General features: G+C 39.0%; 1 protein-coding gene across 1 annotated transcript in view; it reads right to left on the bottom strand.

Annotated features, from left to right (window-relative positions):
• Positions 1-226: 226 nt before the first annotated feature.
• Positions 227-16,304, bottom strand: part of Grpr (gastrin releasing peptide receptor) — a 33,220-nt gene continuing 17,142 nt past the window's right edge. The window contains exons 2-3 of the mRNA XM_027927453.2: positions 2,529-2,880; positions 227-616 (exon numbers count right to left, since the gene is read on the bottom strand). Of these exons, the coding sequence (XP_027783254.1) occupies positions 227-616; positions 2,529-2,880 (742 nt within the window). The remainder of the gene's footprint in view (positions 617-2,528; positions 2,881-16,304) is intronic.

Below are 16,304 nucleotides of genomic sequence, written 5' to 3'. Positions count from 1 at the left end.
GGAGGGGTTTGCTTTCCATGCAAAGATTCATTTACAAGTTGAAATGGGAAAGCTAAGCCTTACTTAGAAACACAACAGTGATCCATTTGGGCCCCTCCCCACCCACCTACACCAGTCAAGAGCCCTCTGGAGGGTACAGAGACAACTACAGATTCAAGGGCTGGGGCTTCTGGCCGGCCATAAAGTAAAGCCAGGAGTCCCTAGGGGGTCAAGGTCAAGGGTTACTCTAAACATACCCCTCGTGACAGATGTTTCCATTGATCAGGCTGAAGGTGGCCACGGAGGGGTTGGTACTCTTGAAGGAGGTCATGCAGGTGGTACTTCTGCCAGTGCTGTGGGACCGGCTCATCAGGCCAGGCCGGCAACAGAGGAGCTGGGTGTTGAACTGTTTCCTGAAAGTCTTGCTTAGCAGGTAGAGGGCAAAGGGGTTCACGCAGGAGTTGGTGAAGGCCAAGAGGCGGGCACAGATACTGGTGACAAAGTGGAGCATGGAGGTATCCACTTCAGAGTAGTGGTAGGAACGGTACAGATAGATGACATGATTGGGGAGCCAGCAGAAGGCGAAGAGGCCCACAAACACCAGCACTGTCTTGGCAAGCCGCTTCCGGGATTCCATCTAAGGAGAGAGTGACATGGAGAGTGACAGAGGGATCAGGGGCCAGTGTCAGAGGAAAGGAGATGAAGATTCAGACACAGGCAGGGAAAAGCAATTAGCTCACAAAGCCACAGAAAAGGGGTTCAATAGGAGAGGACAAGAGAATCCAAAAATCGAGACAAGAACAAACGAGAGAGAGAGAGAGAGAGAGAGAGAGAGAGAGAGAGAGAGAGAGAGAGAGAGATTCAGCAACAGAGATGGACAACAGGAAGGAGAAAGCCACGAGGCAGAATAGAGTTAGAACATGCTGCTGAGAACAGATCTTTAAACAAAGTTGATTACATGCTTGAATGGATTGCACAATGAAATTCTAGTAAATGCTCTCTTTTTCCTCGGGAGAGCAGGGGTGCAGTTTATCAGCCATACGACTTTATGCCTTTCTTGGCTCTACAGTTAATAATTTCTTATTCCCTCCAATGCTCAAAAAAGCAGCCAGCTTTGTTCTTCCTCACTGGCTAAGTCAAGATAACTGCCTATTATTATTTTTAATCTCAAGTTATTTCTAGGCTTTTCTATATAGGAAGGTAATTAGGCGAAGTGGGATGAACACCTCCTTTTGCTCCCAGCTCCCTGTCCTACCTCAGGGAGAAATTTGTTTCTCATTTAAGAATTTGGGGTACACTAGATGTTTGTCACTGAGAAATTTTTCAAGTAGGGAGATAGTTTCATTGACGGCTGTCACTCTTCCCTGGTAACTGAGGCAAGAGAGAGAAAGGAAAGAGAGAGAGAGAAAGAGAGAGAGAGAGAGAGAGAGAGAGAGAGAGAGAGAGAGAGAGAGAGAGAAAGGAAAAAGGGAGAAAGAGAATTTTGAAGGGATTTGAAAGGTGAGGTCTCCAAGTGAGAGTCAGATATTGGGGGGAGGTACTAGAGATTGAACCCAGGGTGCTTTACCACTGAGCAACTTCCCCAGCCCTTCTTATTTTTTGTTTTGAGATGGGGTCCCCCTAAGTTGCTTAGGGCCTTGCCAAATTGCTAAGGCTGGCCTCAAACTTGCAATCCTCCTGCCTCAGACTCCCAAGTCCCTGGAATGACAGGCATGCGCCACCACTTCTGGTCAGCTATTCATTTAAATTAAGTAGGGAATCTTTCTACTTTTCCATCATAAATATCACATGATCTGCATCTGGGTTAGAATGCAAGAAGAACTGACAGAGACAAGAAAGTCAGAGCCCCTAGTGTCCACCATATGTACCTCAAAGATGAAATTTGGTGGTCATGAAGGATTAGGGGTGAATCTAACACATAAGGAGGACAGCCTACATCCTAGGAACTCTAGGTCTTAGATGCTCCTTAATTTTACAATAATAGGGATTATTACTCTATATCAGAAAGAAAGAAAACCAAGGCTCAGAGGGTGTGAGTGAGCCATGAAATCTGGCTTTGAGCCAAATCAGTGAGCCAGTGAGCCTTTCTCAATCAAATTACATCTTTCTTTTCTTTTTTTCTTTTTTTTTGGTACCAGGATTGAACCCAGGGGTGCTTAACCACTGAGCTATATCCCCTGCCCTTTCTATACTTTGAGACAGAGTTGCTGAGGGTGGCTTTGAACTTGCAATCCTCCTGCCACAGCCTCCTGAACTGCTGTGATTACAGGTGTGCGCCCCCATCTTTTTCTTGAACTGACCTCATTTTCCTGCTCCCTCTGCTTTGCCTCTACGCAGGAACCCTCTTCCTAGCCAAGCAAATGTGAATGAAGTTTAAAGAAGCACCTGACTGCAGATCACTCATGTCATTTTATTGCAAAACCAAGTAACATGGCAGCCTAAACACTGTACTTGTCAGTGGGGTCCAAAAACAAACAACAACCAAAAAAAAAAAAAAAAGCAAGGGACCACATCCTCAAGGAAGAAGTAGGACTCTCCTAAGTACTCACCTGCTTCTTGACATGTATATTTCCTTCCACAGGCAGATTATAAGCACTCTGGATCAGGTTTCTGGCAATGAAATAATAGTAGACGGAGATGATCGACAGTGGAATGATGTAGAAAACCAGAAAGGAAGCCATGGAGTGGATTTTGGGGTGCAGATCATTAGAGTGTGGATATGGGGCACAGCTAATGAAGGTCTGGTTGGTGCTTTCCTCATGGAAAGGATGGAGGTCAGAGAACACAGCCTCTGGGATGGCCAGCAGCATGGAGATGATCCAGATCAAGGCGGCTTTGATGCAGATCTTCAACAGGGCGTGAGATGTCTGAATATCCATTGGCCGGACAATGGCTTTGTACCTGGAGCAAGAAAGAGGGAAAATTCTGCAGAAGTTGCCTACTGTCATTACGGATGCCAGGGCTGCGGGGACTGGGGTGTGGCAAGTCAGACACCGAAGTATAATACTGAAGGAGGTGCTCACTTTCAGGTTCATGAAACTCCCAACTGAATTCACATGGCCCTGACCATGAGTGGCTTCTTCAGTTTGACACCCCAAGCACGTGGCTTGCCTCATCTTAGCTGGGCTCTGAAGGATGCCTTCCCTTTATCCAGCAGTAACATTTGGCCCACATTCTTCCTCTTTCCTTCTCTCTTTTAGTTCAGAAATTTTCCTTTTTAAAATCTTTCTTTAATTGGCACATAAAATTGCACGTTTATTGTGCATAACATGATATTTCAAAATATATATACACTGTGGGATGGCTCCATCAAGCTAATTAGCATATGCATCACATCACATATCTTTTGGTTTTATTAGTGCATTATAGTTATACATAATAGTTGGGTTCATTCTGATATAATCGTACATGCATGGAATTTAATTCACTCCATTTCAATCCCTGGTGCCCCCCCTTTCCCTTCCCTCCTCCCTTCCCCAGCCTCCTTCCTCTATTCTACTGGTTGACCTTCCACTCATTTATTTATTTATTTTTAATTGGTACTTTACAGATGTTCATAAAGGCAGAATTCACTGGTATATATGCATGCACATAGGGTAATATTATCAAATTCATTCTGCATTTCCTTCTCTTTCCCCTCCCTCCACCTTCCCCTTCCATCTCCCTCTTCTACTCCACTGATCTTCCCTCTATCTTTATGACGTTCAACACTCCTCCTTTTTTTCCCCCTTACTTTGCTTTAGGTTCTGCATATGGACTTCTTTTTTTTTTTTTTTTTTTTTTTTGCAGTGCTGGGGATTGAATCTGGGGCCTTGCATATGCTAGGCAAGCACTGTACCACTGAGCCACATCCTTAGCCCTACATATGGACTCTTTGTGATTTTTAAGAATATAATACATTGTTATTAAGTAGAGTCACCATGTTGTAAAATTCACAGTCTCTCTTGCTTTTGAGAATACTTCACAGAAAAGCTGATGTTCCTTTCATTTTTCTCATTAAATCACAGAAATTAATAATGAAGCACATTACTGTTTAAAGAGACAAGGAGGTTGGTGTATCTTTGGCAAAAGCTTCATTTTGAAGATTCAAATAGAGTTCAAGGAATCTTAGGTCATCGAGTATTTTAAATATGCCCCTTTTTTTCTTTCAAAGGATGTGGAATTTCTACTGAAATTGTTTTACCCAGGAAGAGCCCTGTAATTGTTAAATTAATCATTCCCTTGCCCCCATACTCTTTCAGTGTTATCTTCTCTTGAAGCATTTAGGTCTTTACTGGTTTGTGAGCCATTTATCACAGATCAAGTGCTCTGGGAAGCAGACACAGGCATGCAGTTAAGAGTACCAAAGGTTTATTGGGCAGTAATACATGTGAAAGGAAAAGGGAGAAGGACAAAGGGGAATGAAGGGAAGGGGGGATGGGAATGGGAAAGACAGTAGAATGAATCAGATATAACTTTTCTATGTCATATATGAATACATGACCAGCATAACTTCACATCATGTAGAACTAAGATTGGGAAGTTATACTCCATGTATGTATGATATGTCAAAATGCACTCTACTGTAATGTATAACTAAAAAGAACAAATAAAAAATTTAAAAATTAATAAAACAAAAAAGAAAAGGGGGAAGGAAGCAGGATTGGGCAGAGGTCGCTGTCAGACATAATGCAGATGTCACAAGGTCTACACCTGCAAGGATGACCAACCATCCAGTTTGCCTGGGAATTTTCCAGAGTGAGCACTGAAAGGCTTACATCCTAGGAAGATTATCAGTCCTAGCAAACCAAGATGGCTGGTGGCCTTATACCCATCTAATAGGAAGTTTGGGAGCATAGATTGCCCAGTGGAGGAGTCCTGCCTTGGGTGGAAATGGCCAGCCACTTGTCTTATCACTTTGCTTAGAGATTGGCTGGAGTCATCCAAGAATAGTGTGACTTCTGTTCCTACCTGAGTCAGTCACTTGAACAGGAGCCACCCAAGAGAGCATGACCACAGTTTGAAACCTTAAGTGGACCCTGAAAGAGCTGATGGCCTCCAACCCCCTGCAGCTGGGCACATCTCTTCTTCCAGAAGGCTGAGCAGCACGACTCCATGTCGATCACAACTCCACATCCGATGCCCAGCAAACTGGACCACCATGTATCTTGTGTGTACTTGTCTAAGAACCCACAAGAGGCTGAGCCTCTGGTTGGTGAAGAATATATCTTTCTCCACCTTGACATGCACTGGCACTGAGATACGCGCACACTCCACAAATGATTCTTTTTTTTTTTTTTTTTAAAGAGAGAGGGAGAGAGAGAGAATTTTTTTTTAGTATTTATTCTTTAGATTTCGGCGGACACAACATCTTTGTTTGTATGTGGTGCTGAGGATCGAACCTGGGCCGCACGCATGCCAGGCGAGCGCGCTACCGCTTGAGCCACATCCCCAGCCCCACAAATGATTCTTCAATGAAACGTGAGCTGCCATAAAGTGGAAGTTGACATGAGTTGGGACCAACTAAATGTGAGGCTGTTCATGCTGAAAATACTGTGTTTGAACTGGGTTCTACTTGTAATATTTTTTTATATCATGTACTTCAGTGAGTCTACTTATTTCTATTCATTTCCATGTTGATCAGACTCCATTGAGCTACCAGTCTTGGATGCGCCCTGAATCCTCACTCACTTTCCACCTGCTGGGGAAAGGAGAGAGCTCTTAAGTGGCAAGTTTGAAAAACAAGAATCTGGTTTGTATATTGGGCTCAGGGAGGTCATCTACTGTCCCTGGCTAGGGGAATGGTATGTCTAATACAAGATACCAGAGTGTCAGCAAGTTCTGTATTGCTGTGGACCTAAAACATATTCTGGATAATAGCTTTATCAAATGTGGAAGCAATTATTCTGATTCCTTTATCTAGTTCTCTATTTTCAACTCAGGTAGGGAAGGCAGGGCTATGATTTACTCCATGATCTTAAAACCCAACATTTCAGAATAATACCCCAGTCTTGCTTCAATGTGCTTAATATTATCTTGTGCTTATTATTATCTTTATAATAATAATAATAATATATATATATAATCTTTATTTTATATATATTTATTATATATCTTTATTATATTTATCTTTGTTTTATATCTTTATTTTATATATCTTTATAAATGTATATATCTTTATTTTGTTTATTATTTTTAAAGATTTTTTAAAAGATGGACACAATATCTTTACTTGATTTATTTTATTTATATATATGTGGTGCAGAGGACCTAATCCAGTGCCTCACATGTGGGACACAAGTGCTCTACCCTGAGCTATAACCCCAGGCCTTGTTTATTTATTTGTATGCGGTGCTGAGGATGGAGCTTAGTACCTCACACATGCGAGGCAAGTGCTCTACCACTGAGCTACAACTCCAGACCCCTGGCTTTACTTTCATTTAAAATAATTAGTAAAATCACATAAAATTTTCAAAGATAAGTTCTATTTTGATCTAGTTTCTTTTCTATTCATTAATCATTTCAAACATTTTTATTCCTAACTTATAGTGTAGGCCAGGCAGGGAATCGATTTTTTTTTAAATTAGAATAAATGACCATCTTTACTTAATTATTTATTTTTAAATATTTTTTTTAGTTGTAGTTGGACACAATACCTTTGTTTTATTTATTTATTTGTTTGTTTGTTTTTTATGTGGTGCTGAGGATCGAACCCAGTGCCTCTCAAGTGTTAGGCGTATGCTGTACTGCTGAGCCCCAGCCCCAGCCTCAGCCCCAGCCCCGTAGAATAGGTGACCATCTTTAGCCAAAGGTATGTATAAAAAGGCATCAGTAGTATGTTTGTTAAAGATAAAATGATAACTATGACTTCTATCTGCATCTTCTGGAAGATGTCAGTCATAAGTACCAGTAAGTCTCTGGTAAAGGTGACTCACTCATGCATGAGTAAACTAGAATCAACTGGTAATCCCATGTTCCTAAGTGCAAAATGCCTTGGGAACTATTGAGCTACCATTTCAAATTCATGACTTTTAAAACATAAAAGATAATACAAAAACATTTCCTTTATAGTTTTGCCAGAAAACAATTTGAATCTAAATCTAAGTAAGCCTCTAGTGATCATGACAGCCATGTTTGAACCAGTTTTCAGGAAATGTGGGAATAGAGGAACCTGTTAAATGATGCTTTGAGGATAAAATCAGCCAAATTCTAAATTGGAAAATTCTGTAAAAATGATGATCCCACTATTTTCAATAAATGCATGTCATAGAAAAACTGGGAGAATAGTTATAGACTGAGATATGTTAGACTTATCAACCCAATTCAACATGTGAACCCCTTTGGAGTTTTCATTCAAACCAAATAACTGTTGAAACATATTTTTGAGACTATTGAAAAAAATCCAACATAGATGTAGTATTGGTGCTATCAAGGATTTATTTTAGTGTATTGAGTGAGATAACGATATTGTAACTATGTGTTATATAAGAGGCCTTGTTTATTAAAGTCAAAAATGTGCAATTAAAAATAAATTTTATTAAAAATTAAAAATAGAATGTAAAAATACATTGCAAGGACTTTTCTGTTATGGAATATTCATAACATATTAAAGAATCAAAAGAAATCTTTTTTAACAAGTTCTTGTTTTGTGCCAAGCAGATAATGACATCTACATTATTTCATTTATATTCCGGACAACCCCAACAGGTATGCATTATTAGCCTCATCCTGTGATGGGAAATTGAAGCTCAGAGTTGAGGAGGTGGTAGAGTCGACATTCAATTTGAGATCAATGCTTTTCAGGGTACCATAGCTCTTTCAGAAAAAAGTTTGGGTAAATCTTTTCTAGACACAGAGAAACAGATCAGAAACATCTCAAACATATGCAGAACATACTAAATGTTCCCTGAATGTCTAATGGTCCTATAGAGCATGGAACACATCTATTTCCTCTTTTGCCTTAGACTGTTCTGCCCGGAGCTCCAAATACAGGGAGTCAGGAGTCTCTGCTGGGTGGTTTCTGTTTAAGAGTGATGTCTGTTTGAACTGGAGGAAGTGGATACCCAACCAGCTAATGAATTGCCTGGCCATCTACTAAAGAATTCCTCTTTCTTATAAGCATTTACCTCCCCCCCCCCCCCCGCAAAAAAAAGAGGTAGAATGTAGTTGGGATTTTAATGTCAAGGAAGTTATCATGGCAGCCATGTTTGAACCACATGGAAGATGAATAAACAGAATAGATGGATTGGAAGAAAGATAAAGAATGAGGCAGACATAAGAGGGGAGGCTTATTATGTCAAAATGAACCCCACTATTATATATAACTATAATGCACTAATTAAAAAAAACATTTTTAAAAAGAAGAGAGGCTAGATAATGTGACCCTAAGTCACACAGAGGATCCTTGTTTTCTGGCCCATGAACTACTTTTGCATGTCCATGAGATCTCCTGTAATAATCTTATAATGCTCTCATCCCCTTTTTCTTGCATTATATTGAATGATTTCTGTTCTATGCTAATAAAAAAGCCTTATCTAGAGCAATTAGATATGATAATCATTTAAAGTTTATTACCAGATTTATTTCCAGGATCTTTCCATATATATCATCCCCAACGTCTTGTCCCCTGAAAGAATGATTTATCAACTTTCTGCTGCACTAAAAAGATTCATAAGTTCTTAAATGTCCATCACTTGCTATCTCCCTATTTTCCTCATGCTCAATTCCAGAGACTCCATTCATCTGAGTCAAATCCTCCCAAATTTCAGCTTAAGTAACATCTTGATGAAGCTTTCGTTGACCAATCTAGGCCTCAAACATCCCCATTCTTTCTCCCAATCTGTCTGAGTTTTATGAGAGGATTTTCAACTCTTTGCATTTTATACTTACAATAAACTATAAACTATCTTGAATTAACTGTTAGCTTTCTCTGGGTATATCTTTTCTACTTTCCTCATAACTTTTCTGAGGTCAGAAGCTTCTATCTGCTTCTCTTCCTTTCTTTATGTAGTGTTAAAAATGCCCCAAGCTCCTTGTTCTGCATACCACTTATTTTAAAGTAGGGTCTCAGCAAATAGTTGCTTATTAATTGATCATGAACACATGACTTGCAGATGTTTCTCTTGTTTCCAACTTGTCACAAATGAGAGAGAGATAAGATTTATTTTTACATATTTAGTAAGAATCATTCTTCCATAGACTGACACATTCACTCCTCTGATAATATGGGATGCAAGACAATTTTTCCCACTTCTGAAAACATCTGTGCATCATTTTTCTTATGCAAACATTTGAAAGGTCAAACAAGGTTCTACATAACAAGATTAATGTGTCAAAGAGATTCCTGGCAAGAAGAAGTAGCTGGCTGCCACACTCAGGGTTGGAAACCTTTGCCCACAGAAAAGTATGTCTTTTATTTCAATGTGGGCAGTCTGTTTATTTTCTAAGGATCCAGCATTTCAGCCCTTATTTGTCTATAATTATCTACTGAAGTGTGTCGGAATTGTTAAACAAAAATATTTTAAAACTTCCATTACAATTCAAATGTACACTACGTGGGGAAGACAGAGGTGAAGAAAAAAACAAAATGAACAGAATGGTCTCTAGGGTAACTGACACACTGTCTGCATTCAAATTAGAATCCTACCTAAAAAGATTTGACAAAACTATTAAACACTGGCCTTATTTTCTCCTGAGAATAACATGAAGTTTTTCTCTGAAGAATTATTAACTGGCTTGTAAAATGACTACAACACACAGCAGTGGAATCTTATCTCCCTTTGAGCTATGGCTCTGCAAATGGAGAACTTCCTGACTCTTAGTGCACATCCAACAGTTATCTTTAAGTATGTAACCGATTACAGTCATCCTGTCCCGTTTCCTCTAAACTAAATTGCTCTAATGCTCTTTTCTACCTCTTCTTAATATAGCCTACTTTTCTCTGGGCTCTAACATGGACTTGGGATTCAGAGCAGAATCCTGGGAAGATGGCAGGATGGAAAGAACAGAGGAGAAAAAAAAAAGAAAAGTAAAAACAATGAAATTGGAGAAAGAGGCAGAGGAAAGGAGAAGATGGGAGACAAAGGGAGAGGATAGAAGCCGTGGGGTGGAGAAGAAAGAACCATCTGGCAATGCTCCTCTAGTTTAGAAGCACGGTTTCTCAGCTGACATATTTGTCTGGACCTTGTCAATGTACTTTGCTACCCAAGAGTAAGCTAGAGGAAGGGTAGCGGGTGGTTGCAGAGGAGTGGGGCACTTGAGAAAGTACACAACTCCTTTTCACTAAGAACTCTTTAAGATCCTTAGCAGGATCTAGCTAAGAAAGTAATAATCATTTTGGTGAAGGATGAACTTGCCATGCAAAAAATGTGCTTCCCAAGCTTGGGAGGTGGGGCAGAGTAGACGTCAGCAACACAAGGATACAGACCCTGAAAGCCTGTAGAGTTGACTTAATTCTAGCCCCTTATTTCCCTGGAAATGATATCATGAACAAGGACAAGCATGTATCCATGTTAAACTTGAAAAACTTGTGAGCAGGAAGTTGGGTTCAATCTCTCTCTCCTACTGCAAAAGTCTCAACCCCACTTGCATTAGGCCAGAATAAAATATTCTTTGCCATAAAAAAAAAAAAAGATGATGAGCAAAACGATCCAAGCAGCTACCCAGTCTCAGATCCAGGGCAAAGGCACCCTTTGCTGCATTCCTATAGTTCTAATTGCACTAATTGGACATACCACTCAGTAAAAAGAAAGTGGACATGCACCTACATTCTGAATGTGTTAATGTATAAATTGTATACATGTATTACTGTACTAATATATTATGCACAGTAAAACAGGCATCCTAAATTTTTTACTTACTAAAAGAAAACAGAAGTCTTTGAAAATATGGTTGATCCTATATCTGGAGTACAAAATGTACAAGATGAACCTCAAACACATTATTGTGCCAGTCAGAAAGGAAGTGCTGAATATAATGGATTCATGGCAAAGAACTTAGAAGGCATATTGAAAGATCTTCCCTGAAAAATTTAGGACAAGTTTAGCAGTAAACTAACAACAGTGGCAATGGATAACTCAATGTATTTAAAATAATCCACAAATCAATCCAGGAGCAGTGACACATGCCTGTATTCCCAGCTACTCAGGAGGCTGAGGTAGGAGAACGGCAAGTTCAAGGCCAGCCTCAAAAACTCATCAAGACTCTCAGCAACTTAGCAAGGGTGAAGCTTAGGGCCTTGCTAAGTTGCTGAGGCTGGCTTTGAACTCACAATCCTCCTGCTTCAGCCTCTCAAGCTGCTGGTATTACAGGCATGGTCTCAATGTTATTTTTTTAAATATTTTTATTACTTATTGATGGGCCTTTATCAAGCACTCTGCCACTGAGCCACAACCCCAGCACTCAACATCATCTTTTAAAGAAAATATAGAGGAGTTACTATTCTACCTTGAAGGAGATTAAATAGATAAAACAAATGAAATGCACAAGACTTGATTTGACTTTTTATTTTTATTTTTTATTTATTTATTTAATATTTATTTTTTAATTTTAGGTGGACACAATACCTTTTTTTAAGAGAGAGAGAGAGAGAGAATTTTAATATTTATTTTTTAGTTTTCAGTGGACACAACATCTTTGTTTGTATGTGGTGCTGAGGATGGAACCCGGGCGCTACCGCTTGAGCCACATCCCCAGCCCGATTTTTTATTTTTAAAAAGAACCAATAAAAGATGTTTTGGCACAACAGAGAAAATTTGATTATGGTTACATATTAGGTGGTATTTAAAGAATTACTGTTAATTTCATTCAGTGTGATAATGACATTGAGTTTTTTTTTCCCCCTCAGGTAATATATACTATTATACTTAAGGGTGAAACTTTAGATGTTTGCCCCTTACTTTCCAAAGCTCAGCAAAACAAAACACAACAAATATATAAATACATATACACACACCCACACACACACACATCACACACACACAGCACATACACTTAGAACAAAATCTAAGAAATGAAAATTGTTGAATGTGAGTGGATATTGTAAAATGCAGAATTTTAAAAAAATGAACTGTGTAAAATGCAAACTTTGAAATAATAGTGTGCATTTAATTAAAATAGTGTGCATTTTATTAAAATGATGTGCATTTTATTAAAATGATATGATTGAATGTGTCATACCTGATTGGTGCCCATGCCAGACAGAGGATGTGTCTTCTCTGTTATATTCATAATGTTCTCTTGGGCTTTCAATTTTAATATCAGCTACAATTTGTGGGATTTTGTTTGGATTTGTTTTGTTTCAGCAGGAATATTTTGTAGCCATTTATCAATTTGGGGATGTTAGTTTAATTAAAACTAGATTATGCACCAACATATATCAGTTGGCAAGGCCTTGCTATGAGCTGAAAGAGCAGGAAGGAGTAAGAATGTCATCATTGTTGAGCCTCCTATGAGGTGAGACACCCATCGTGCTGCCTGTGCACCAGGTGATAAGACATCCTCTGATATAGAGTCAGTGATCCTCTGACATAGAGTCAAGTTGGACCCTATGTATTGCTAATGGTTAATTCATCCTTACATTTAAATAAAAAGCAATATAAATAGATATCTTGACACTTTCTTCCCTTCTCTGATTTATAGGTCACACCTCTCTAGAAGCATGTGAGTCCCACTTGTCTGTTGTCCCAGAGGACTCTTTCTGGATAATGTAACCAAAGTTTCAGGAGTTTTTCTAGAGTTCTGTAGCAGAGACCCTTCTGTCTCAGGAGGAAGTGAGTTTTAAACTCAGGCCAAGGAAGTACATCATGATCCATGTTCCATGATTACATGGAATCATACTTTTTCTTTCAAGAGATCAAAAAACAGATGCTGTATCCAGGCAGGACCATCTCTGACTAAAATTCTCAAGTTATCTATCAGGGAGGATATTATGTCCTGTACCTGTAGATGCCCACTATCTCCCTGAGAGGAGGCCCTGCTTTGGGGAGGAGAGAAGATATCAGTTATTCATTCTATAGTATGGTTTGAGGTCAATGCCATCACCTTCATGTATGTATATAAAGTCCTACCTCCAAGTGTGGTAGGAAAGCTCTGTTTCCCAATAATAGACTTCTCTTTCTTCTGTAATCCAGCAGCTTGGGAGGCTGTGACAGAAGGATCACAAGTTCAAAGCCAGCCTCAGCAATAGCGAGGTGCTAAGCAACTCAGTGAGACCCTGTCTCTAAATAAAATTCAAAATAGGGCTGGGGGTGTGGCTCAGTGGTCAAGTGCCCCTGAATTCAATGTCTGGTACCAAAAAAATAGAAAATAAAAGATGTCTCTTTCTCTTTCCCTTTCTTTCTTTCTGTCCCTTCCTTCCTTCCTTCCTTCCTCCTCCTCCTCCTCCTCTTTCTTCTTCTTCTTCTTCTTCTTCTTCTTCTTTCTCTCTCTCTCTCTCTCTCTCTCTCTCTCTCTCTCTCCACCTGTCTCTTTCTTTCTTCCCCCAACAAGTAGAAGGGACATTTGTAGGGGCAAGGGCTGCAGGCAACCAGATTTCTACATATTTACTTTCTTCCAAGTCTCACTTAGTAAATACTGTGTGCAAATTTCTTACACAGGTTACACAGGAATAAAACTATTTAGTACCTGGGTTTCAATTAGATTGATTCTACTAACAATAGTGACCACCACTGCTGTCATAGCTAAAACATATGGGAGACTTAACATGAATCAGGTACTGGGCTGTTTGTTTAAATTACCACTTTTATCTTCACAACAATCCTATGTGGCTTGTATTAATGTTATTGCTTTTATACAGATATGGAAACTGAGGCTAAGTAACTTATACAAGGCCATCAGTGCTAAGTATTGGAAACAGAGTTTGAGCCCATGCAGGATGACCTCTAGGCCTATCACCAGGTCATACAGCTTTCTACCATGGTCTTGTGGTTAACTATGCAATCCATGATTTCTGATATTGGAAATAAGGAGGAAAAAACAAGGAAATTATCAGAAAATCTATCCTCCACCTGCTAGAGCCATGGTGAAAGCAGTGTATTCCTAAGCAGATATAAAATTCCTGTTCTTCCTTGAGTCTTATACTGAATGTTTATATATATATATATATATATATATATATATATATATATATATAAAATTATATATTATAATATGATAATATGATATATAATTAACATATATTAATTAATATATTATATAATTATATAATGATATATTATATATAATTATACATCATTAATATATTATATATTATTATATATGATATATAATGATATAATAATAACAGTAATATAATATATATATATTGCTGTTCCCTGTGGCCTGAGGCCTAGAGTGAAGCCAAGAGTGAGGTATCTTGGCTCTTCCATATATTCAGAGGCCTCAGAACCAAAAGGAGCCAAGGAGCCATCTGAGTGGGACATTGGAGGGGAGATAAACAATGGCATCAGAGGAAGACTAGAAGCCAGTGGCTAGAAAGAAGCTAGAGAAAGAGCCACTGACACTGGGAAGGTTTCAGGAGTGAGGATACTGACTCTGGGATATGAGGGATATAGAAGCTTAGGGATAAAATGGAAAAGGAGGTGCAATCAATTGTGGGCCATCTTATGGCGCTTTCACATAAAGTATTGGACAGCTATTGACCCTTGGGCCAAAAATGAGTTTTAGCAGGATGATCTGATTTCAAAGTTCAATGCTAATCCTGTGAGGGAGGCTGTCAGAAGGAGTATAAGCAGGATGAAACATTACACTTGCCAGTGGGTATGTTTAAAATGACAAAGGAAAAGCAGTTAACCCAAGTTAAATTTCAGTAGGTGTGCAAAGATCTTGGCACACGTTGTCATTGGAAGGCCATTCCTCAAAAATATTATGGAAGGAAGAATATATATTTATATCGTGTTAGACTTTTTCAGCAGTTTATGAGCCAAAAAGTTTAAAGAACTTTTATAGATCCCATTTGCAAATTATAGTTAGGCACTGTCTGCAATTACTCGACCGTGTAGCATGGAAGATACACAGAGAATAGGGAAAATTACAAAGATGGAGAAGAATCGCTCATGCTCTAGAGTGGAGAGAATAGATTCTGGGTCATAAATTGTTTTCATAAATTGTTATTCACCTCCACACAGAGTCTGAGGCAAGGATTTAGGTCAAGCAAGGGAGGGGATCCTAGGAAGCACAGGGAGGGAGTAAGGAAGTGAGACAGGGAAGAATTGGAAGCCAATAAAAAGGTACCACTGTAGGCAACTAGGGCACACTCTTGCTGAGTCTCCCTTGACATTAATCAGAATCTTCTGGAGAGACAAGGCTGTCAGATAAACCACTCGAGTTAAGTGTGAATTTTAGCTAAATAGCAAATTTCCCACCACCCAGTATTGGAACTTAAACTCAAGGCCTCCTACATATTAGGCCTACTTCCTACCACTGAGCTACATCCCCACCTGGGGACCCCTGCAGAGACCCACACTGAGTACATTTCAGAGCTGTGTCATCAAGGAATGAGGTCATGGTGTTTATTTAACTCTCCCCCACCCCTCTTTGAGAATTATCCTGGGTTGTTATTTCTAGGATACTCCAGCATGCCCTAAACCTTACATTGGCCCAGGGATGGACCTTGCAGAGAAACACAGGAAGTCTGGGACTGTAAGTGACCTTCAGGGTGCCCTGCGGGATAGGAACTCCACTTGCTGTGTAAATTCTGCTGGTCCACTCAGTTTATGAATTATAGAGAGAAAGTAAAATATCTGAGGCGATTTTCAAATGTATTTCTTTTTTTTTCCAAATATATTTCACATTTTTCCAAATATATTTCAAATTTTTTCAAATATATTTCAAATTTTTTTTCAAATATATTTCAAGTTCTTAGGAATAAAAACAGAATTTCAAAATTATCTTAATAAAATACATTATCATTTTTTTCCCAAAACAAGAATCATTAAAGCTCAAAAATACCATCATGGCATATGACTCATTGAATTTAATTATAAAAACTTGACGACACTATATTTAAGTAAACTTCTGTGAGAGGTTTTATAAGTGGGACGATCCAACTTTGTAGCTAACTGGGTCCACTGGCCTCAAGGTTGATCTGGGCAGTGTTGGGGAGGCATCACTGTGTAGTGAAGGATCCCAAAACAGGGAGAGGGAGCGAGAGACTGGATAAAGACTGGGAGCCCTGCATTCTACTTCTACTTTCAAAATTAACTTTTTTTTTTTTTTTTTGGTGGAAATATGCTGTCTTCATTTGTTTTTATTTTTATTTTTTTATTTAGCAAAAACTTACCTAGCATTTATTTTGGGTCTGGCACCACTCTCAACACTTTACAAGAATCAACTTTTTTGCCCGGCAC

This window comes from Marmota flaviventris, chromosome X, assembly GCF_047511675.1.
Source record: "Marmota flaviventris isolate mMarFla1 chromosome X, mMarFla1.hap1, whole genome shotgun sequence".
Lineage (NCBI taxonomy): Eukaryota > Metazoa > Chordata > Mammalia > Rodentia > Sciuridae > Marmota > Marmota flaviventris.
This window is presented reverse-complemented; position numbering and strand designations above follow the sequence as displayed.